At 49.5% G+C, this 21488-nt stretch overlaps 1 protein-coding gene across 2 annotated transcripts; it reads left to right on the top strand.

The window, feature by feature from the left end:
- Nucleotides 1-703: 703 nt before the first annotated feature.
- CCNF (cyclin F) lies at nt 704-20129 on the top strand. 2 transcript variants are annotated; one of them, XM_028510252.2, is made up of 17 exons: nt 704-796; nt 1883-2037; nt 3217-3323; nt 4536-4603; nt 5852-6045; nt 6448-6501; nt 7210-7314; nt 7630-7707; nt 9604-9755; nt 11747-11911; nt 13837-13960; nt 14213-14393; nt 14733-14820; nt 16784-16883; nt 16982-17109; nt 17857-18026; nt 18692-20129. In XM_028510252.2, exons 1-17 carry the CDS (start codon nt 781-783, stop codon nt 19249-19251), a joined length of 2445 nt encoding a protein of 814 aa, XP_028366053.1. In that variant the 5' UTR covers nt 704-780; the 3' UTR covers nt 19252-20129. The 2 variants fall into 2 exon arrangements, with proteins under 2 accessions (XP_028366053.1, XP_035875833.1); XM_036019940.1 differs by having other exon boundaries at nt 760-774.
- Nucleotides 20130-21488: the final 1359 nt, after the last annotated feature.

The raw sequence follows: 21488 nt of genomic DNA, 5'->3' as shown, positions 1-21488 counted from the left end.
ATGAGCCTCGTTCCTGGGAGAGAAAGGGTCAAACGTGCTGGCTGTTTTCAAGCCGAGATCTCCAACTCCACTTTCTGCATTACAATTTATGCAGTCTGGCTGGGCCCCGAACCAGGAGTCTCCTCGCCAGAAGCACGAATTACAAGCTGGGTGCGCGGCCCCGGAGGGTAGGAGATCAGGGACCGCCTGGGCGCCGCGCGCGGATGCTTGCTAGTCCGCGTCCACACAGGCTTTGACCCGTCGGGGCCCCAGCTGCACAGCACCCTGGGCAAGACCCAGCGCCCAGAGGTGCAGCCGGTCCGCACAGACCTTCACTGACAACCCACTGCGCGCAGTGGATTCCGGTGGCCAGGACCTCATACGCTGAAGTCAGCAGAGAGGCCAAACACCAAACAGCCGAGGACAACGCTGGCTATTTCGGAGTAAAGAAACCCCTGCCTACGGAGCCTGACCGCGCTCCACTAGTATCCCCGCCGGGATCCCAGCCGGGGCCGCTTCGCGGGCTCCACCAATTAACCGCCCGCGTTCGAATTCGCGTCCTGGGGCGGCCAATCCGAGGCGTTGGAAGCCGGCGAGTGGAGTGGGGGCGGGAACGGAGCCCTGTTGACCCACTGCGCGCGCCCCCCCGGGCCGACCAATGGGAGTGCTGGGCGCGTTTGAAAACTAGGGCGGGCGGCGGGGCGGGTCTGCGCGTGCGTGGGGCGGTGCGCGCAGGGCTGGCGGGCGACCCGAGCATCTTAGGTTGAGGCGGCGACGGCTGAGGTGGCGGTCCAGGTGGAGATGGGGAGCGGCGGTGGTGAGCACCGGTCACCGGGTGCGGGTGGCGACGGCGGGCGGGCGGGCAGCCAGCCAGAGCCTGAGCAGGCTGACTCGAGCCTTTCGGCCTGGGATTCCGGCGGCACCTTTCCGGCGCGCGGTTTAAATACCAGGCGGTGCCTAGGTACGCGTGAAAGCCCCGCGCGGGTCCGCACACCTGTTAGGGTCTGTGAGCTCAGCTGTGGTTTCGGTGGTAATCGCCGTGGCGGTTAAGCGTTTCCGAGTCTGTCCTACATCAAGGGAGTGAGGACAGTGTGGTAAAATCCATGTAATCTGTGGGAACTGGCCGCGAGTGTAGATTTGGCTTTCGCCGCGCGTTAACTGCTGATGGGAAGACCCAGGTGAAGAGCTAGGCGAGGGGCGGGGTACTGAAGGGAGAGCAGCCCCCTCCTATCGGGACGAAAGGGAGGATCGGATGGAAAGCCTGGTAAAGTGTAGGTGAGAGGCTCCTGCGGGGAGTTTCTAAGTCTTCTGCTTAGAATGAGGAAGGAGCTGCTGGAGTTGGAATGACCCCCTGTGGGGAGAGAGGATACTGGGCAAAGCGGGGACTGGCTTGGCCTCCAAGTTCAGCCTTTGCTTCCCTGCGAAGGAAAGTTTGGACTTGATCCTCCTAGTTTGGACTTGAACACCAGATTGTTCACGTCTACAGATCCTTACTGAACATTATGCATTTTAGTTATGTATGCAAGTAGAAGCAAAAGGATCAATCAGCAAGTGTCCTGGGGGCTTCATTGAGAGACCTCATCGTCGTTGGCTGCTTTTTTCCCTTCCTGGTTGTCATCTGGGCTCTGAGTCAGGAAGTTTCCCACAGGAAGTTTCCCAATGGCCAAGTTAAATGAGTATCTGCTGTTCACCATAAATACTTACTGAATATCTGAATGAATGATGATGTTTTCTGTTATAATACACTCCTTTATTCTTTGTTTGGAACTAGGAATGTGACCGGTTGGTTCCTTTTGTGGGGTGGGGGACAGTAACTTTTAAATCATCTTCAGATATAACTGTACATATCAGTACAACTCCTTTCTAATACATCCCTTAGATTATCCCGATTCTTTTTCTTCAGTGATCCACTGTAGGTGTGCCAAGTGTTTCTGTTATCCTACAAAGCGAAGAATAAGAAGGAGACCCCGAAACCTAACCATCTTGAATCTCCCAGAAGATGTGCTCTTTCATATCCTGAAATGGCTTTCTGTTGGGGACATCCTAGCAGTTCGATCTGTAAGTTGTGGGATGGAAATAGTATCAGCCCTAGAGTCGTTGGTCATACCATCAAGGCTCCATGTTCCTAAATGTCAGAACTTTGGCTACAAAAGAGGGCAGAGAAGCAAGGATGATATTGTTAATAGATGCTTGAGGTTGTTCTGTTTGTAGGAAAGCTGAACCATAGCACACTCATTGTAATGTTTAACGGAGAAAACACTCTTATGGCAGTAAAATTTGCATCTCTTAAGAAACAAGATATTATGCCTGAAATTAATATAATACTGTAATTTAAAAATAATTTTTTAAAAAATTTTAAAAGAAATAAGATAATATGTGTACAGCCATACTACCCTGAACACACCTGATCTTGTCTGATCTCAGAAGCTAAGCAGGGTCAGTCCTGGTTGGTACTCAGATGGAAGAAATAAGATAATATTAAAAAGAATAAAAGCATATTCTTGAGGAACAAATCCCATGTAACATTCAGTACTGAAAGGGACTCTGGGAGTTATTTTACATATATCGGAACTGCAGCCTCATTTTGGGTGACAACCCAGGGCATATAGTAAATTAGTGGGAAGACAAGAACCCATTTCTCCAGCTCCCAAAACCCCCCTCCATTGGGTTATAATATAATATCCATGGGTGCTGAGTTTCCGATGGCATTGGGAACAGTAGTATTTACATTGCTGTCCTATGGTCAGGGCTCCTGCCCAGGGCAGAGGCTCCAGGTCCTACCTGAGGCTACTGTCACATGTGTCAGTCTTTTCCAAAAGCCCCTGTTTACCTCCAGGCTCCAGCTGTGCTCCCACTAGCAAGACTCCAGGCGGAGCAGCACAAAACAGATTTCTGTCCTAGCTGCTCCAGTTAGACTTGGTTTCCCTGATCCTTGCAGGTATATACTCTTACAAAGGTATCATCCCCTTTATCAGTCTAGGTGCTTTATTCCCCCTTCCAGGACCACTGTCTCCACCATTACAGCCACAAAGACCCTTGTTTCTGGGCTCTTTTTTTCTATTCAAAGCAACTGTTTTGAGACATAGAAACTTGGGGCCTTTGCCACTGGGGTGGGTAAGGGGAGAGGAGACCCTACATCTGTATACATTTTGTCTTCAAGAACTTCAGAGGCATGGGTTCTGGTAGGTCCCTTAATAGTCCCCTCCCCCCATTCATCCCACTTCCATTGTTCTGCAGGTGCACTCCCACCTGAAGTACCTGGTGGACAACCACGCCAGTGTATGGGCATGTGCCAGCTTTCAAGAGCTGTGGCCTTCTCCAAAGAACCTGAAGCTCTTTGAAAGGTATCTCTTCACCCTGAGAATAGCTTGGTTTCCTCCCATTTGGAGGCATTCCTGATATTCCAGCCTATGTCCCAGAGCCTGACCTGGGAATGATTTTGTTCTTGCTGTAGCCCATGCTAATGCCTTATCTCCCCCAAGGAGGCAACTGAAGGCTGTCAGCCTCCCCTATGAGTCATATGACTTCCAGCACAGTCCTCAGTCATCCCCACCACCAGCACAGGCCTGGCTCTCATTACTCACAATGGTGCTTCTGAATAGTCCTTGGGCTGTGACCTATCTCTTGTGACTCAAACCCAGGTCACCTGTGTAGAAACTTGATTCAGCCCTCGCCCTCTTTTCTTTGGTTCAGCACTGTGTTATATAGCCCTGATTGGTAGGGCTCAGTGGGTTGGGCGTTGTCCTACAAACCAAACAGTCCCAGTTCCATTCTCCACAAGGGCACATGCCTGGGTTGCAGACCGGGTCTGTGGTTAGGGGCATGGGAGAGGCAACCAACTGATGTTTCTCTTACAAATTGATGTTTCTCTCCCTCTTTTTCTCCCTCATTTCCCCTCTTTCTAAAAATAAATTCAATCTTTTTAAAAAATGTGATTTAAATCCTATTGCAATTTATTCACTGGCTGATCCCACCCCCTGCCAGAGTTGAGACCCAGAGGGAGGGCCAAAGTCAACGTGAACCCTGTGGCCAGTGGACCCGAGTGTGCTGACGACTGTACCCACTGTCCAAGTGTGTCAGTGGTTTCAGGCAGGCCACCTGAGACGTAATCCACGAACTATACAATTTACCCTTTTAAAATGTACCGCTTCATAGTTTTTCATATATTCACAGAGTTACGCAATCATCAATACTATCTAGAACATTCTCATTACTCCAAAATGAAACCCCGTACCAATTAGCAGTCACTCCCCATTTTACCTGCATTCCCGCAAATCCTAGGCATCCACTAATCCACTTCCTGTCTCTGGGTATGCTCATTATGAACATCTTATATAAGGACTCATACAACATGTGGCCTTTTTGTGCCTGACTTCTTTCACTTAGCCTGTTTTTAAGGTTCATCCATGCTGTAACATGTCATGGATAAATGATATATTACTGCATTACCTGAAAAATGTTCTATTCAGAAAATAAGTATTGTAGCTTCAATTGCTGTGATGGAACATAACCTTTATGGAATAAAATCGTGGTATTTTATGTTCCTAATGTTCTAGGGCTGCTGAAAAGGGAAATTTTGAAGCTGCTGTGAAGCTGGGCATCGCCTACCTCTACAATGAAGGCTGTGAGTCCTTACAGGGCTGGGGCTGGCGTCACCCCACTTAGCGCTGACATTTTAGAACAACAATGAGCCCTTCTCAGTGTGTGTAATTTAGTTGCTTTTCTTGCTGTGTCTGGTGGTCTGCCTTACTGTCTCCTCTAGGAAGCTGGTGCCAAGAAGTGCCCTGCTGAGGGGACCCATTGAGGAACTTTGATTTTGTAGGTTGGGAGAGTAGCCTCTTATTTTAATAAATCCTTTAATTTCAGTTAGCAAAGAATGACTGAGCAGAGACTCAGAATTGGGGCTATAGCCAGCTTCCCTGAGGCTGCCCACCCTCCGTCAGGTTAACACCACAATCTGTGTGTAGACAGACTCTGGCTCCTCTTCTCAGCCGCAGTTCCTCTGTGGAACTCTGGCGCAGCGGTCAAAGCATGCCTAATTCCATAGGCTGTCAACAATGGCAGGTAGCCAAGGTTCCAAGCAGAAGGCAGGTACAAGCAGGCCAAAGGCAGCATGGTGCCTGAATTTCTTCAACTCCAAGGTCAGGTGCTCCTTGAAAGAATCTTGTGTGGCCTTCTTCCACTTCCTGCCTGTTTGCACATCAAGGAACTAGCTGGGGGTCCCTCCTGTCCTGGTTCCCAAAACACACAGGACTTGGGTATAGCAGCCATTTTTCTGTTTCTAAAAGATCTGGCATCTTGTTGAAAGATAGCCCCTCACAGGGTTGGTTGACAAGACTTGTGACTAATAGAAACAATGAGCATTCTTCCTCCAGGCTCAGAAGAATGGCAGTCCTGCCCCAGCTGTCTCGTCAGATAGCAGTTCCCAGACGTAATTCACATACCCTCACCCATCTAATGTATATGACCTAGTAGGTTTTTAGTATAGTCACAAGAGTTGTGTAGCCATCACCACTGTCTAATTTTGGAAATTCTCATTACCCCCCAAAGAAACTTGTCAACTGGGAGGGGTGGGGGGTGTTGCCAGCAGTTCTTAGCAGGAGGGAGGGTGGGCATATGACATCTCCACAGGGAACACCTTCCCAGCCTTCAGAATCCAGGCTGCTGGGAAGACCCAGGCAGGGGCACATGATTCACAAAGTAGGGAAAGAAAAGGGAGAAGCCCCTTGTCCTGGAGGCTCTTTTCTCCTAAAATACCAGCAGCTTTGCACTACAGCAGGCTTAAAGTTTTAGACTTACACAAAATACCAGGGAGAACTTTCCACATTTGTCCTTGAGACATCCCAGAGTTACATTCTGTCTGCCTCTACAGTGTCTGTGTCTGATGAGGCCCGTGCAGAAGTGAACGGCCTGAAAGCCTCTCGTTACTTCAGTCTTGCCGAGCGACTAAATGTCAGTGCCACGCCTTTCATCTGGCTCTTCATCCGCCCTCCGTGGTCAGTGTCTGGAAGTTGCTGCAAGGCTGTGGTTCATGAGAGCCTCAAGGCGGAGTGCCAGCTACAAAAAGTGAGTGCTAGCAAGGGGCGTGTGTAGGGCAGGCTGTGCTGGGAAATTCAAGCCCTGTAGGATCCTGAGAGGTGAGAAAACCTTGAGAGGAGACACTGTGGACCATAAAAAGTCAGGGACCTGAGGGAAATGGAGGTGCAGAAAACTAAGAGCATAGGTGTGGGAGTGTTTGGAAATGACCCAGCAGGACAGGAGGCCTCAAAGCTGGGGGTCGGGGGAATCTGATGAAGGGCTGGACTGCAGACACACTGACAGCTGGAAAGGCAAGATGGAAGCTCCGTGAAACAGTCAACCCTCTGTAAAGAGGGACGGTCGGGGGCCCTGGGACCCACAAAATGGAAGGGGCAGCCTCTGGATGTTCTCACCACCGATGATCACTCTTCTTTATCCTCCTTTTCCTAGACTCACAGAGCCTCCATACTGCACTGCTTGGGGAAGGTGCTGAGTCTCTTTGAGGTGAGTTTTATCCATCCCACTATAGCAGCTTCACATTTCCACGCTGCTCACCTTTCTGGCAGCCATAAACACCAAGGATGAGAAAGGAAGTGAAAAGCAGCAAAAGGGAGTGTCCAGGGTTCAAAGCCAGAGCGAGTCCCACCTGTGAGAGGCCATGTGGAGCCAGGCAGAACATCCAAATGTACATAGGACCAGGGGCTTGTTTTGTGGTTATTGGTGACTCTCTCCCACTCGTCATTCACACCTCTGTACTCTTGAGAAAGCTCTAATGAGCTTTGTGATTAAAGAACCCCCTCTGCAGAAAACTCAGGGAAGGTGGTGGCTTCTGGTGACAGGTGTGCATTGACAGTACCAGGGAGGAATACTGAGTATTAGCGGGGAGGTGAGGGATCCCCGAAATCACCATCTGGGCAGTTCAGTGTGGATGGCTGGCCCTCTGGGTGGCCTAAGGCCAAGCCAAATACCAACCTGGTCAAGGAGAAAGCAGAATCTATGAGGGCAGAACTCATGAATGAATTCACTTTCCATGTTGCTTGTCAAATTGCGTCTCTTTAAAGAAGTCATTTCTATTCTGATTTAGTTAACTCATTTTTATTAAAGAGCAATGCATGCAGTCACTTAGGGGTGTGGAGAGAAATGAAGATGGTTAGTAGAATCGTTTAGCAGAAAGAGAATAAGAAAAGAATGAACTGTTTGGACTCATTCCAGGATGAAGAGAAAAAGAAGCAGGCCCGTGACCTCTTTGAAGAGTCTGCTAATCAGGGATGTTTGACCAGCTCATACCTCCTCTGGGAAAGTGACAGACTGATAGACGTGAGTGGGCCAGCGTCTGGGGAGAGGCGGAGTTATGTTGGCCAAAGGCATAGTCTCCAGATTGGCCCTTGGATGAGGTAGTCACACAGGAAGGATCCTCATACAGCTCCTAGGCCCCTGGGAACTGCTGCACAGCAGGCCATTCTCAGCACTGCCCCAAAACTACCACCATCATTTGGAGGATAAAGGACTGAGAAGAAAGTACAGCTGGGAACCCTTTGGGGGTGTTGGAGGAACATTTACGGACCCTATAAGTTCTCGGTTTTTCCAGAGACACAACCATATGAAATCATGGTGACTTTCTCCCATTGACAGATGTCTGATCCTGGGCGATGCCTCCACAACTTCCGGAAACTCAGGGACTATGCTGCCAAAGGCTGCTGGGAAGCCCAGGTAAGGTGGGAGCTGGTGTTACACTTCCCTGGCTCTCACTCAGGAAGCAGTAAGGTTGGCCTAGGACTGAGCTGGCTCTTACAGGAATTTAGTTCCAGGGTGTGCAGGAGGAGCCCCTGGCAGTGCTTCCTTCATCTCTGCCCATTGCCACCCTATCATTTCAAAGCCCATTGCCCTTAAGCCAGCCTCTTATTGTCTAAGTGCTTGTGGACTGCAGCTGCTATCAAAATTCATACTGGCCCCTAAAGTTGTCTTGCCAGGTAAAGCCTACTTCAGCAACAGAACTTAAGACTCCTTAGAGCAGGTGGGCATGTGGAATGCTGTCCTATTCTTACTATTTGACCTGCTCACCAGGTCATCCAGTGTGAGAACCAAAACCTCAGGGCCTTGTAGGTGTTCCTTAAGTACTCTCCTTGGAACTGTAAAGTTGTGGTTTTAAGACAAAGCCAAGCAGGTAGAAGCTCAACCAACCAAGGGGATGACCTGCTGAGCAGACCTGGTGAGCAGGTCATCCACTTGGTTGATTGAGCATCATCTATCCTCAAAAGCTAGGAAAGAAATCAACAAAACAGTAGACATGTCACAAAACACTGTCATGTTTATATCCAAAAAGGCAGTCAGCATATTTACAAGACATATGACAATCAACAATGTGGTTCTAGTTAAAGCTCTAACTCATCAATATGAATTTCCTCTATTTCAAAAGAGGAAATAAACACACTAGCCGGAACACAGCAGCAGCATTCCAGTCACTGCTGGCCAGAAGGGCATGTGTTTCAATGAGATCACATTAGCAAATATATATATGCATGCATATGTGTATATGTTCTCATGTGTTTTTGGCTAGATAGCTAATAACTTCAGGAAATGCACTTTTAAACAATAGCTGTTTTTGCTGGCAAAAAATGTAATAAAATAGTGTTCCTATTAGTGGGTGTAAACATTGGGGCCTACAATGTAGAAAAGACTTGGGCACAAGGAGCAAAATGCTCAGCAGAGCCATTCCTGTGGACTGGCCACATGAGCAGAAAGGTGCAGGGGCTGAAAAGGCTGCACAAAGATGTTCCCCGAAATAATAAAATACATCAAAAATAGCTGAAAAGGGAGAACAGATGCAGAGATATAGATGCATCCTTATAGATATTTTATTTCCTAAGGAACCGTATCATTGTTAGGTGAGCAAAGAATACATTAGATGTGTATATACCGTGATCACAAATCCATATACACAGTTACAAATGCAGAGAAAACTCTGAAAGGAAATGTATAGAAATGGTTGGTGGTAACCACTTCAGAGCTTAGTGGGTGCTGGGTGGATCCTGTGCAAAGCTCAGTCAATCCTCACATCTGTCTGCCAAAGTAGGTGCTGGATGCCACTTCATGAAAAGGGAAACTGAGTCATAGAAGAGTCTCCCAGTTTGCCAGTGGCCACATAACAGACCCAAATTTTAAAAGCAGGTCATCTGAGCCACCAGCCTGCTCCTTGTCACTTTGTTACTCAGCTTCCCACTGGAGCATCAAGCTTTCACAATTGAGAGTTGTCCCATGAAGTAACCAGGATGTGCAAACCACAACCTCGCAATTGGAGTTGAACAGAAACAAACTTAATTTTTTTAAAAGTTGCCAAAAGACCTATTGGCTGAGGACCTGTACCAGGAAAGGGACTGACATTCCATCATATACCTTTTATCCTTTTTTAAATTCTTGACCATGTAATGTATTATTTCAAAAAGAATAATTAAAATCTTAGCCAGAGTGTATCTAGAAAGTTTGGAAGGCATGAGGAGGGCAAATGTGTATACATGTGTCTTCTCTCTGAACAGACCTTCACATTCAGAAATGGAAAACCTCAAAAGCCATGGTTTTGTGCTCATTCTGCATGTCTTTCCTTCTCAGCTGTCTTTAGCCAAAGCCTGTGCCAATGGAAACCAGCTTGGACTAGAAGCAAAAGCATCCAATGAGATAGTCCTTCAGCTGTTTCAGGCCTCCCGCGCTGTTAATAAGCAGGAGGTTTTTTCTGTGCAGAAGGGACTCAACGACACAATGAGGTGAGGGGTTCAAGCCAGAGCTTCTCATTGGAAGGCAGAGCGACCACTGGTCTCTGGGGTAAAGGGAACTCTCACTTCTTTTTCACCTAAGCCACGTGCCGCAGAGCACTCTGTGTTGTTAGTGTCACTAGGATCCCACCATTTCTGTGTGGGTGTGTTTTCTAAACCCTGCCGGAGTTATCCAGGGCTTTGAAGAGAAAATATCCCTTGTAAAGTGCCTGCTCTTGCCTACTTTCCTTTTTAAGCCTCGGAACAAGTTAAACCATTTTAAACCTCTTTCTAAAATGATGGGATTCACATCCCCATTTTCTGAAGCCCAAAAAAATCACCTTTACAAGCCATCATTAATAAGCATCAGCTTAGTGTGTGGAACTCCACAGCCATCGAGCCAGCCTGACCCAGGGAGCTATGCCCTCTGGGACAGCTTCGGTGTGCCCAGCAGCCTGAAACCCCAGCACTACCTACTTCTTCCTGCAGGTCCATTTTCCTCCAAGGTTTAGAGATAACACACTTGTATACTCAATCACAGAACATGTTAGTAAAATGGAAAATGTGAATCATTAAGCTTGTGCACAAGATTTCAGATACGTTTGGATTTATAATGGCCAGGCAGGCTCTGGCTGCAGTGCCCGACACAATAAGTTCAGTAAACATTTATTTTTTGAAGAATCTAGCTTTTCCTGTAGAGGCTTGATCTCTCACACACACAGTGCAGGACGTATAATGTGGGGTCCTTTGATCCCACATTAAATGTCACAAAGCTGTTAGCTTTTAAATCCTGCGGTGGTGGTGGCAGCCCCCCTCTGCACTCTTCTGAGGTGTTTTTCTGTTGGAAGAAATATGCTGATAACATTTTGTGCCTCTCAGTCTGCCCCCCCTTTTTTGGACACGCTATTTTGGGGGGCTTTGGGTATAACAGACTTCACTTTTTTTCCTTTTCAAGAACTAAAATAATATTATTGAAATATTAATATCACTTCAGCCCTTGAACATCTTCTCATTTTCCAAAAAGTTGGCAACTACCAACTTTTTCTTTTTTTACTGAGGTAGTATTGATATGTAACATTATATTAGTTTCAGATTTAACCATTTTAATGTATATAATTTGGTTGGTCTGTTTTTATAAGTCAGATCATTTAGTTATTAAGCCTGTATGGGAGAGGTTCCTCTTTGGTTCCTATAGTGGCTGGTTTAAATTTCAAACACCTGACACTCGTGCCCTCTTTCTTTCTGGGAGAAAATAGAGGCTTGTCTTCCTCCTCCCATTCCTCCTCCATTGCTTCCCTCCTTCCAGTCGACTGTTCTGACCCCATCTTTCCCTCTTCCCCTCCACATACAAGAGATGCTTCTGTCTGGGCTGACTAGGATCCCACCCCCATCCTGTCTGCAGAAGCCTACAGTGTCAGTTTTTCTCTCTTTTATTCTCTGCATCCCCTCTCCTTTATTTAGAAAGGGATTTACCACACTGTGGTATCCTTGCCATTGCATGTACATTCCCTTGCAATGCCTGTGCCCCTGGTCCCAGGTTTTAGCCCTCTCGAGGAAGGAGCCCATGTGTGTCAGCTATGTCAGGCCTTGTGTTCTTGGCTCTTTGCCCCAGTGCAAAAGGTTTGTTAAATGACCCCACAGGTGAGCTACAGAGAGGCCAAAGCTCTCACACCTTTGAGTCTTTTCTCTGGTCCTGTGATCCATCCCCACCCCTACTTTGCCCCTTACCTATGTGTGCCAGGGCTTTCCAGTGCTTGCGGGTGCTCTCTGGGGGAGGCAAGGACACAGATATGTGAGCTCACCTGTCTCCCAGATATGGAGTCAGGAGATGTGGGGCTCCCCTACTCCCTTGAATATGGCATCTCAGCCTGGGACGGTGCCTGGGTAAACCAGTGGTGCAGATGAGCGATTCACTCCCTTGGGACAGACAGGCCATCTGGAATGGGAGATGGGACACTCATGAATGCTCACTCTAGTGTTCAGGGGTGGTGTTCTTCCCAAAGGTACATTCTAATCGACTGGCTTGTAGAAGTTGCCACCATGAAGGACTTCACAAGCCTATGCCTTCACCTGACTGTGGAGTGTGTGGACCGGTACCTACGGAGGAGGCTGGTTCCCCGGTATAGGCTCCAGCTGCTGGGCATCGCCTGCATGGTCATCTGCACCCGGTAAGAAGCATCCCCATGGCCGTGCTCATGCCCACAGGATGGCGCATAACACACTGGCCCTGCCCTAGTTCATAGGCTGGCTTTTCAGTGAGGTAAACCTTCAGTGTCCCACCTTGTTAGATGTGGGTTTTAATTTTAGGGAGTGTTGATCCTTGGTACGTGGGCAGCCACTCGTCCCAGCACATGGTCTCAGGACCCAGAGTGTGGCCTTGCCTGGGCAGCCTCAGACCAGACCCCTTCTTGCCCTGGCCCCTGAGGGTGACTCAGCAAAGAGGGTAGGTCATTGTCCTCCAGCCAAGATCACAGAAAGACTGCTTGTTGGCAGCAAGGTTTGCAAGAATGTATTTCTTAAGTATGTGTCACCAGAGACCTAGTCAGTCTCACATCCCCCATGTGGCTCCCTACAGGCCCCACTCCAACCACACAGATGGCACATCCTCCTCACACGGCAGCCTGAACCCCTGGCAGCTCTGACTTTTCAAGTTGTACCATCTTATATTTACTGAAATCTGCCACCCTTTAACAAATACCAGTCTGTCCAATTTTGCCTTTAGTGGAAATATGAATGACAATGCCTTCCATACATTTTGCATTTTCCAGTTTTCCTAAATCCAACAGTCTGCCATTTCCTTTGGGCAGTACTTTCCAGACCAGCTGGCCTTGTCTGCAAGGCTTGGGGGAATGAGGAACAGGCATATTATGTGCAGTGTTGTAAATGACAGGGATTGACTTATTTTGCACAGTAACCCAGAAGTCAAGGGTCTGGGCTCATCATGTCATTGGGATGGATTTTCTGTTTCATGAGGTCACGGAGGAGACCCATTTCTGTCTTATTATCTGCCACCACCACCCCCATGACCCCTAAGGTCACCATGTGTACCTTCACAGCAAGCTCAGTCACACGGCCACTTGGACCTAGAAAGCATGATCTCTTCGGAGAGTCATGGAAGCAGGGGGTTATGACCACGGGTGGAGGGAGCACGACTCAGTGCCAGCAGGCAGACTACCACACACTGTCTGGGCCCCTCACTATTTCAGGTGTCCTCACCAGAGAGGGCTGACCAGACAGGGTCCCCGTCTCCTGGATCTAGGTGGCATAATTATATTCTTGCCATCGGGGACCAAGTTACTGGACCACAAACTGACTAGCAGTAAGCTGATAATTGCTTTAAAAATTTTTAGAGGTTGAGATACCTGACTTCTATTCTCAAGGCAGCATTTGCCATGGCTCACAGCAAGCTATGGGGGGCTCATCGTCCCCACCTGCCTCTCATCTTTTTAGTACCTGTGGTCCCTATGCCTCCTCTTTCTTTTAGCCAAGCCAACAGCAAACGTGGGAGCTGCAGAGTCCTTAGGACAGAATGGTCACAGGCTTAGCCCTGGTCTATCTTTACAAGGGGAAAGGGGAGGCACTCTTAACAGGTCACTGGACCAGCTTATCCACTGGTAGTTGGCTCTGGTGGAGAGTAGAGAACGTGGTGACCACCTGCCTAAGGGACAATCAAAATTCCAGTGGCCAGACTGTGCTGTGTACAAACATTTAGACCACCTCCAGCTCAGTTCTGCTGGCTCACTGCCTCCTGGACTTAAGTCATTTATACTCACTGTAGAATCTGGCACAAAGCAGGGCAAATCCCCCCTCCCTCACTCTCTGAGGACTGACCAGTCACGTCATTCATGGGTGCCTTTTGTAGAAACATTTTTGTGCCAGGCAGTCCAGTCATTCCTACTGGTCCATGTCATTAATCTCTCCTCCTTTTCAGCCCTTATGACAGTGTTATGTGACCTTTTCAGTTCCCTTCGGCAGCCACAGACATCCAGGTTCACTCTTTGACATCCCCCCACCCTCTATCACTGAAGCATAAAGTGATTGCCCTACTGAGAAATTGGGCTCAACTCTCAGACCTCTTCTCTATATACTCCAGGTTCATCAGCAAAGAGATCTTGACAATCCGGGAAGCTGTGTGGCTCACAGACAACACGTACAAGTATGAGGACCTGGTGAGGATGATGGGAGAGATCATTTCCGCCCTGGAAGGCAAGATTCGAGTAAGTGGCCTTTTGCTTATTCCTTGTAAATCAAAGTGGAGGTCACATGAGGGGGCGGCAGGATCCAAGGGCAGCCTCACAGTGTTGAGCTTTCCTTCTCTAAAAGTCCCTCTGGACCCAGAGGGCATCTTCTCACTGAGTGCCCTGGCATCCAGCCTGAACATCAGTCATGCCAGACCCTGTGCTCTGTTGAGTGGGTGGATGAGCTCTCTGTGTGCTGAGACCCTACATCCACCTCCTGGTTTTGTCTAGGTCCCCACTGTGGTTGATTACAAGGACGTCCTGCTGACTCTGATCCCTGTGGCGCCAAGAACCCAGCACCTGTGCAGCTTCCTCTGCGAGCTCTCTCTGCTGCACACCAGCCTGGCTGCCTACTCCCCAGCCCACCTGGCTGCAGCTGCCCTGCTGCTGGCAAGGCTGACGCACGGGCAGAGTAAGGAGCCTGCCTTTCTAGGCCAGCTGCTCAGCACAGGCTGAGCCAAGGGCCTGGGCAATTCCTGGAGTCAGGAGACGATGCTCAGATATAAGTGGGGAAGGGGAGAAAAGAAGCAGGCCCACCTCTCCTAGAGAAGGAAACACCACAATGGACTAAAAACCATTCTCTGGGGTGAGATCAGTGATGGTCCTGGCTTAAGTACTATTTTCCTCACTAATGACAGTGAGCAGGCATGCTTTGCGTGTGGGGGTCTTTGCAACCCTGAGCTCCAGGCTGTAGGCATGAGTGGGTGTCATAATAGGCCCACCATTCCTGCTTTTCTTTTTTTCTCCCCAGCACAGCCTTGGACTACTCGGCTGTGGGACCTCACTGGGTTTTCCTGTGAAGACCTCATACCCTGTGTCTTGAGCCTTCACCAAAAGTGGTGAGTCTATAAAAGGAAATAGATCCTCTCACCCTACTTCCGCCATAGGGGCTGTGTCCTCAAGTATGGGGGAAGGGAGGGAGCTCTCACAGGATGGCCATCAATCCACACAGACCTTTCCTGCAGTGAGCTGTGTGTCTCAGAGTTGACATTTAAACATTCCAAGGCCATACTGCTTTTTTCACTTAATTTTAACATTAAATGTGTGTGTAGTAGCTCTTTCCAACCCAAGCTGAATTCCACAGGCAGCAGAACATAATAGAAAAGCCAAGACCATCTCCCTGAGGGGTAGGAATTTCAGTATAAGACACATGATATAGCTCAGGAGCTGGCAAACTGGCCTCCTGGCACATGCCCAGATGTTGCCCATCTCAGCTCGTACTCTTTCCTCCCGCTCTTTGGCTCCCTCACTCTGGTCCCTACTCCTTCCCCACCACATGCATGTCTACTTAAGCCCCTGCCCCCAATGACCTCCTTCCTCCACCAGGCCACGCTGCCTCAGTGTCCCTTTCTTCCTGCGTGAGAGTCTGGGTAATTCCATCTTTCTGCTTATCTTCAGATGTCCCTGGAAGTTGTAACCACTTCCAAGATTCAGAATACCTCTAAACCCAAAGCCCCAGACTCCCCTGCCAGCTTATCTAAGCCGGAACCCTTCTTTTCCTGGAGCCATTCCTCTTCACAGATTGCATTTGGTGCTCTGTGGATGAGGCCCCAGTGGTTCCAGCAGAGACCTCAGGCCAGCCCATTTCTGGTCCTCCGTTCCTACATCCCGGAGGCTCTGAAGGCCGATGCACTTTCTTTGCACATCTAGGAATCTGAACCACTCAGTTTCCACTGTCTGCCCATGGTCACTCCCCCAGCCACCTCCTGGATTGCTGTGGTGGAAGCCTCTGAGCATGCTGCCTCTGCTTACACCTTCTGGGATGAGATCAGAAAACTCTAGTATGGCCCCAGATCCTTTTTACCAGCCTCTGCTCTGGCCCACTTGCTTCTCCCCACTCCCTGAGGGTCTCCAGCCTTGGGGGACCTGTCAGCATTTCCCAGGGGTTGACGTAGGATTCAGCCCACCTTGTTTTCTCCGGTGGTGCCCAAACCTTGAAACTGATGGACTAGGAGTGCAGGTGACAGCTCAGCACATGTCTGACCTGTGGTTGTTTATACAAGGAGTGCAAGCAGTGATTACTGGGCTACTAAAAATTGTTACTGGGTTGTCCCCTACCTCCCAGAGTTTCTTTTTTCCAAACCAGGTAAATTGGAACCGTTTGTTTACAAACTGAACTTTTTTCTATGTGTACAATTCAACAGGCTCTTAGTATATTCAGAGTCGTGCAGCCATCACCATAGTCAATTTGAGAATATTTTGACCACCCTCAGAAGAAAAACCCTGCACTCCTTACCCATATCACCTCACATTCCCCCTCCATTCCAGCTCTGGACAAACACTCATCTACTTTAGTCTCTCTGAATTTGCCTGTTCTGGACATTTCATAGAAATGGAATCAGACAATATGTGGCCTTTTGTGGCTAGCCTCTTCCACCCGCATGTTTTCCACTGTAATAATACTCTGCTGCATGGATGGACCACATTGTGTTTATCGTTCATGCACTGCTGGACATTTGGGTTGTTCCCATCTTCTGGCTACTAATGAATCATGCTGCTATGAACATCACGGACAAGTTTCTGTGTGAACGTGTTCACATTTCTCTTGGGGATACACCTGGGGTGGGAACTGCTGGGTCATAGGTGACTCTAGGTTTAACTCTATTAGGAACTGTTAGACTTCCACAGCAGCACCCTGCTTTACCTCCCATCAGTGGGCTGTGTTTGAAAATATGTTGTCCCCTCTCACTTCAGTGAGGGAAGCTAAAAATGGGAGTCTCTTGGAGTGGTGATGCTGATAATGCCTGTCCCAGAACCCTTCCTGCCCCCTACACTATCTCTCCTGTGTCCCTCTGTTTGCAGCTTCCATGATGACATCCCCAAGGATTACAGACAAGTCTCTCTGACCGCAGTGAAACAGAGGTTTGAGGACAAGCGCTACGAAGAGATCAGCCAGGAAGAGGTGCCACCCTCCCCCACTGTCTCTTGTTTGGGGTGAGGACAGTTCCCTGTCTGCCCCTTGGAGCTTCTTACCTCCCTCTGATTCTGTCTTTCTCTCAGGTGCTGAGCTATAGCCAGGTGTGTGCAGCTCTAGGAGTGAAACAAGAGAGCCCAGAACCCACGTCTTTCCTCAGCTCAGGGGACATTCACTCCTTCCTTAGCTCTCCCTCTGCAAGGAGAACCAAGAGGTTAGTAAGCCCAATGTCTGTAAGGATGTGATGCACTGTTGGCTCCCACATGCTGGGCTTGGGTTCCCTCGTGACCCATGCAACTTCTTGAGGGACTCCATTATTTTATACAGGGGGTCCTAAGGCATTAGAGGGCGAAGGAACAGATCCCATGAAAACTGAAGCCAAGTTGAATCTAGGCCTTGGCCCCCTGGGCCTGAGCTGCACTGTCTGCAACCCTGTCCTCCCTCCAACATGCCCGTCCCTCTTGCTTTGACTGGTACCCTATGAGGAAAGATAGGCTTGAGCACAGGTTGAGCCCATCTCAGGCTCTGGCCCTGCCATCTGTCAAATTACCTTGGGCCCTCTATTCCACAGTGTTGCTGGCACTTCCTGCACTCTAGCTATACCTGAATAGTGTGCTCACCCTTGCACACCCTCATCTCCACCCTTATTTCCTGTGTGTATCCCATTTACTTCTGTCTCTCCCATCTCAATCTCATGGCTGTCCCACCTAGAATAGCTTCCCTTCCCCGCCTCACCCACCTGAAGAACTCTTATTGATTCTGCAAAGTCCAGATGAGCCAAGATTCTCACTGTGCCTCCAATCTTGCCTCTGGGACTTGAAGGGCGGGCACTGGGTGGCTGTGTCATCTCTATCACAGCACACTGGAGCAGGGTGGCAGGTGTCAAGGACCTAATGATGCTGCCTGTGACTGGTTTCTGGCTCCCCGCTCCCCCCACCCCCCCGGCCCCAACCCCTTGTAGGAAGCGGGAGAACAGCCTCCAGGAGGACAGGGGCAGTTTCGTCACCACGCCCACTGCAGAGCTGTCCAGCCAGGAAGAGACACTACTCGGCAGCTTCCTAGACTGGAACCTGGACTACTGCTCCGGCTACGAGGGCGACCAGGAGAGTGAGGGCGAGAAAGAGGGCGATGGTGAGTCCCATGGCCACAAAGCCACCCAGGGGCTGTGCCAAAGGGGCCAGCAGGCAGAAGGATAGTTCTCACTGAGGGCCCCTGGCATTACCTGCAGGAGAGTGTGTCCAGACATGGAAGTGTGAGAGCAGAAGTCCTAGGACACCACAGCAGGTGGCAGAGAGGAGAGGGCAGGGATTTAGGCCAAATGTGTGTCAGGCTCCAGCCAGGCCTGTGTTTATGGAAGAGCCTCACAAGGGCAGGGGAAGAGGAAGAGACCCTATCTGGAATTCACAATAAGGTCTTTCTAGAAGATTATGTGAGGTGTCCCCCCACTGCCCTCTTAGGCTCTGTGCCTCATACTCCTCCAAAGGAGGCTGCAGGAGACTCTGTCCCCATGTACTCAGGCAGCACAGAAAGCCCAGTTCAAGGAGTTTCTGTCAATTTTCCAATTGCTTGCTTTTGTGTCCATTCAAGTTGTCACTTCCTACTGTCCCCTAAGTCCTGTTGGGTGCCACTCCAAATTTAAAGGAGTCGCTTAAGCCGAAGGAGATCAGTACAGGGGACTGTCTAGCAAGATCCAGGATATGTAGCCGAGAGCTGGGTGAGAGCTGGACCCTGGGCCCCTGGGGTCCCAACTGGACCGGGTTATCCCAGTGCTCAGTCTGGCCTGACTTCTCCCATAGTGACAGCTCCCAGCGGCATCCTCGACGTCACCGTGGTGTACCTCAACCCAGAACAGCACTGCTGCCAGGAATCGAGCGATGAGGAGGCCTGCCTGGAGGATGAAGGATATCAGGACCTGCATGCCATGGTGACAAGCACCCAGACACCTCTAGCCCCAGGACCTGAGGCCCCTCTCTGCAGCAGCAGAGAACTGGGCAAGGACGTTATGACCTCAGGGTACTCCTCCATCAGCGGTGTGAGTCCCACAAAGTCGGTGGACAGCAGCCCGCCCCAACCTACCTCAGCACTGTCCCCAGGCAGTGACTCAAACATACAGCCTTGCCACCATCATGCCAGGAAGTCGTGTTTACAGTGTCGTCCCCTGAGTTCCCCAGAGAGCAATGTTCCCCAGCAACAGGTGAAAAGGAAAAATCTGTCCACCTCCAGCAAGGAAGAGCAGGACACGAACTTGAGCTTCCTGAGTGAAGCTGTGAGTGTGTCAGTGTTTGCCACAGTGAATCTTTGTGGAAACAGGGCTGCTGCTGCACTAGCAAGGAGTGGAGGCACTGGTGATGGATGATGTGTAGACCTCCGGTAGCCTCCACGGGGAGCAGAGAGGAGAACTTGGGGCACTGACCATCTTTCACATTTGAGCCATCAAAATATCAAAATCAGAACAAAAACTCATCCTTCTCTTTTGAAACTTTAACCTCAAACAACACACCGTGTGAGGCCTATTTCTCTGTCCCCTCCTGTGTCTGTCTTGCTTTCTTTCTGGGAAGCTTAAGCCCACTGCCTGATAACCAGCCCCACTGAACCCCCATCCTGGGAGCTGACCGCTCTCACAATTGAGAACACATCTGATTGAAGTAGCCTGAAACAGCTTCCTCGCTCCCTGCGTCTACCTGGTTTGGGGTTCTACGAGAGCTGAGAGCTCCAAGCACAATCCCCATGTCCACCTCTGCCTGCCAGGGTCATCTACTCCCTCATAGGGCAGAGAGACCCATGGTTGGGGAGTCCTGCCCTGTGCATTGTCAGGGACTACATGTGATCACCAGATGTAAGGGCCTTGACATTTTGCAGGCCAGGGCCTCAATGCCTTAGTCATAGGCTCCTTCACTCTCACATTCCCAGTTCATTTTAGAAATCTGTCCCTCCTCCCAGAATGATTTGTCTGTGTCCCCAACAGATAGTGTCTGTATGGACATCTCTTTTTGTGCTGAATTTCTGGTCCATTTCTTTTCTTGTATTTCTATCCTTCATTCTTCTAAGATGAAAAAATGAAAACAAAAGAAAAATTTTAAATAGTCATTAAATTTTTTAAAACAAGAGATTCAACATTATTTAGAATCAACTGAAAAGAATCTAATTCAAACCCCTCAATGCTATCCTGACACTATTTATGCAAGAATTTTCCCAGAGAAGTTAGCCAGGTGGGGTTTGGGCCAGGCCCGGGGGGGGGGGGGGGGGGGGGGGGGGCTCGGAGAGTCATTTGTAACACCTGAGATGACCCAGATGCAGAAGAGCAACATTCAGAGGACTTGAACCTGCCTGCTGGGTGAGGGTGGGTCTGCTGTGAGTTCCTAAGAATAACTGTCCTAGAGATACGGGGCCCCCCCCCCGGGGGGGGGGGGGGGGCAGTAGTCAAAACACCTGAGGGATCTGACCTCTCTAGTTATTATGACCTCTGATGCCATGCTACAGTAGCTTTTGTTTCCTCTCAAAATGTCAGAAACACTTGGCCAAGAGTGTCCCTCAAATGCTCTTGAACCAGAACTATGAGGATGTGGAGATACTGATTCACTGGTAGCTTTTCTGGGTGCCTGGGTATGAGTATGTATGTGTGTATGTGTCTATGTTTCCAGGGAGCTGTCTCTGCTACTGTAAGAGAATACTGATCACACCATGTGCAGTGTGGTTAAGGGGACCCCTAGTACTGGGATCGTGGACTTCCTGTTGACCGTGTGCTCCTGGGTGTCTGTGAGCCTCAGTTTCCTCACTTGTAAGATGGGGCAATACCTACCTCACAGGGGTGTTGTGAGGATTAAATGTGATGAGGACAGTGGAAGATGAGTGATGTGCATATCTAAACTGCCTTCTTGTCACTTCCTAATGTCACCCAAGTCACACTGAGGCACTTGTCCATAGCCCCTTACCAAAATTCCAACTCTGGGTGAACCCAGTTCTCTACCTTCTTCCAGCCTACACCTCTAGAAGACAACCACTCCAGTGGAACACAACACTGTGACCATAGTATGGGGTCTCCCTGTGTCTCCCCAAGCTCTAACGGTCACCTTGACACCTCACTGTGGTGCCGTCTGCCTGCATCTCCTCAAGTCCTTGAGGAGGGCATCACTTTGGTGCCCTATGACTGTTATGGGGTCTCCTAAGTACTGATGCAAGCATTTTCCCCTCCTCTCCTGCCTCACAGAGAATCTCATTTTTGGCAGAAATGGCATTAGCATTCCCCTATTGGGCATGAGAATGGGCCACTGCAGGTGAGTGGCCACCCTAAGAACAGTCCCAGGGTTGCCTGAGTCCCCGCCTCTCTGCCCCACCCCCTCAGCTTCCCTGCTCGTCCTTCTTCCCTATGCTGCAGCACCTTCCTATTAGAGACTATGAATGGCCAGCTCTCCATCTTTAAAAAAACCCCCCTCACAAGGTTTGTCCTTTTGGATTCCCAGGGATCTCTTTATTCTTATCTCCAATTACATTGGCCCTCGCTACCTTCATTACTCCTCCCACCCAAGATGTTCGTTCCCTTAGTCACTGAAGACCCCATCCCCTATCCCTCCGACATGCTCCTAGTACAGCCCC

The sequence above is a fragment of the Phyllostomus discolor genome, chromosome 3, assembly GCF_004126475.2.
Source record: "Phyllostomus discolor isolate MPI-MPIP mPhyDis1 chromosome 3, mPhyDis1.pri.v3, whole genome shotgun sequence".
NCBI lineage: Eukaryota > Metazoa > Chordata > Mammalia > Chiroptera > Phyllostomidae > Phyllostomus > Phyllostomus discolor.
Note: the sequence above shows the minus strand (reverse complement) of the source record. Positions and strands in the feature narration are given on the sequence as shown.

Bases quoted from the DNA above. Each gene is read 5' to 3' on its own strand.
- CCNF (XM_028510252.2), top strand. The intron at 7,708-9,603 runs GTAAGGTGGGAG...TTTCCTTCTCAG, and splicing joins AAGGCTGCTGGGAAGCCCAG to CTGTCTTTAGCCAAAGCCTG. The intron at 14,821-16,783 runs GTGAGTCTATAA...CTCTGTTTGCAG, and splicing joins TTGAGCCTTCACCAAAAGTG to CTTCCATGATGACATCCCCA.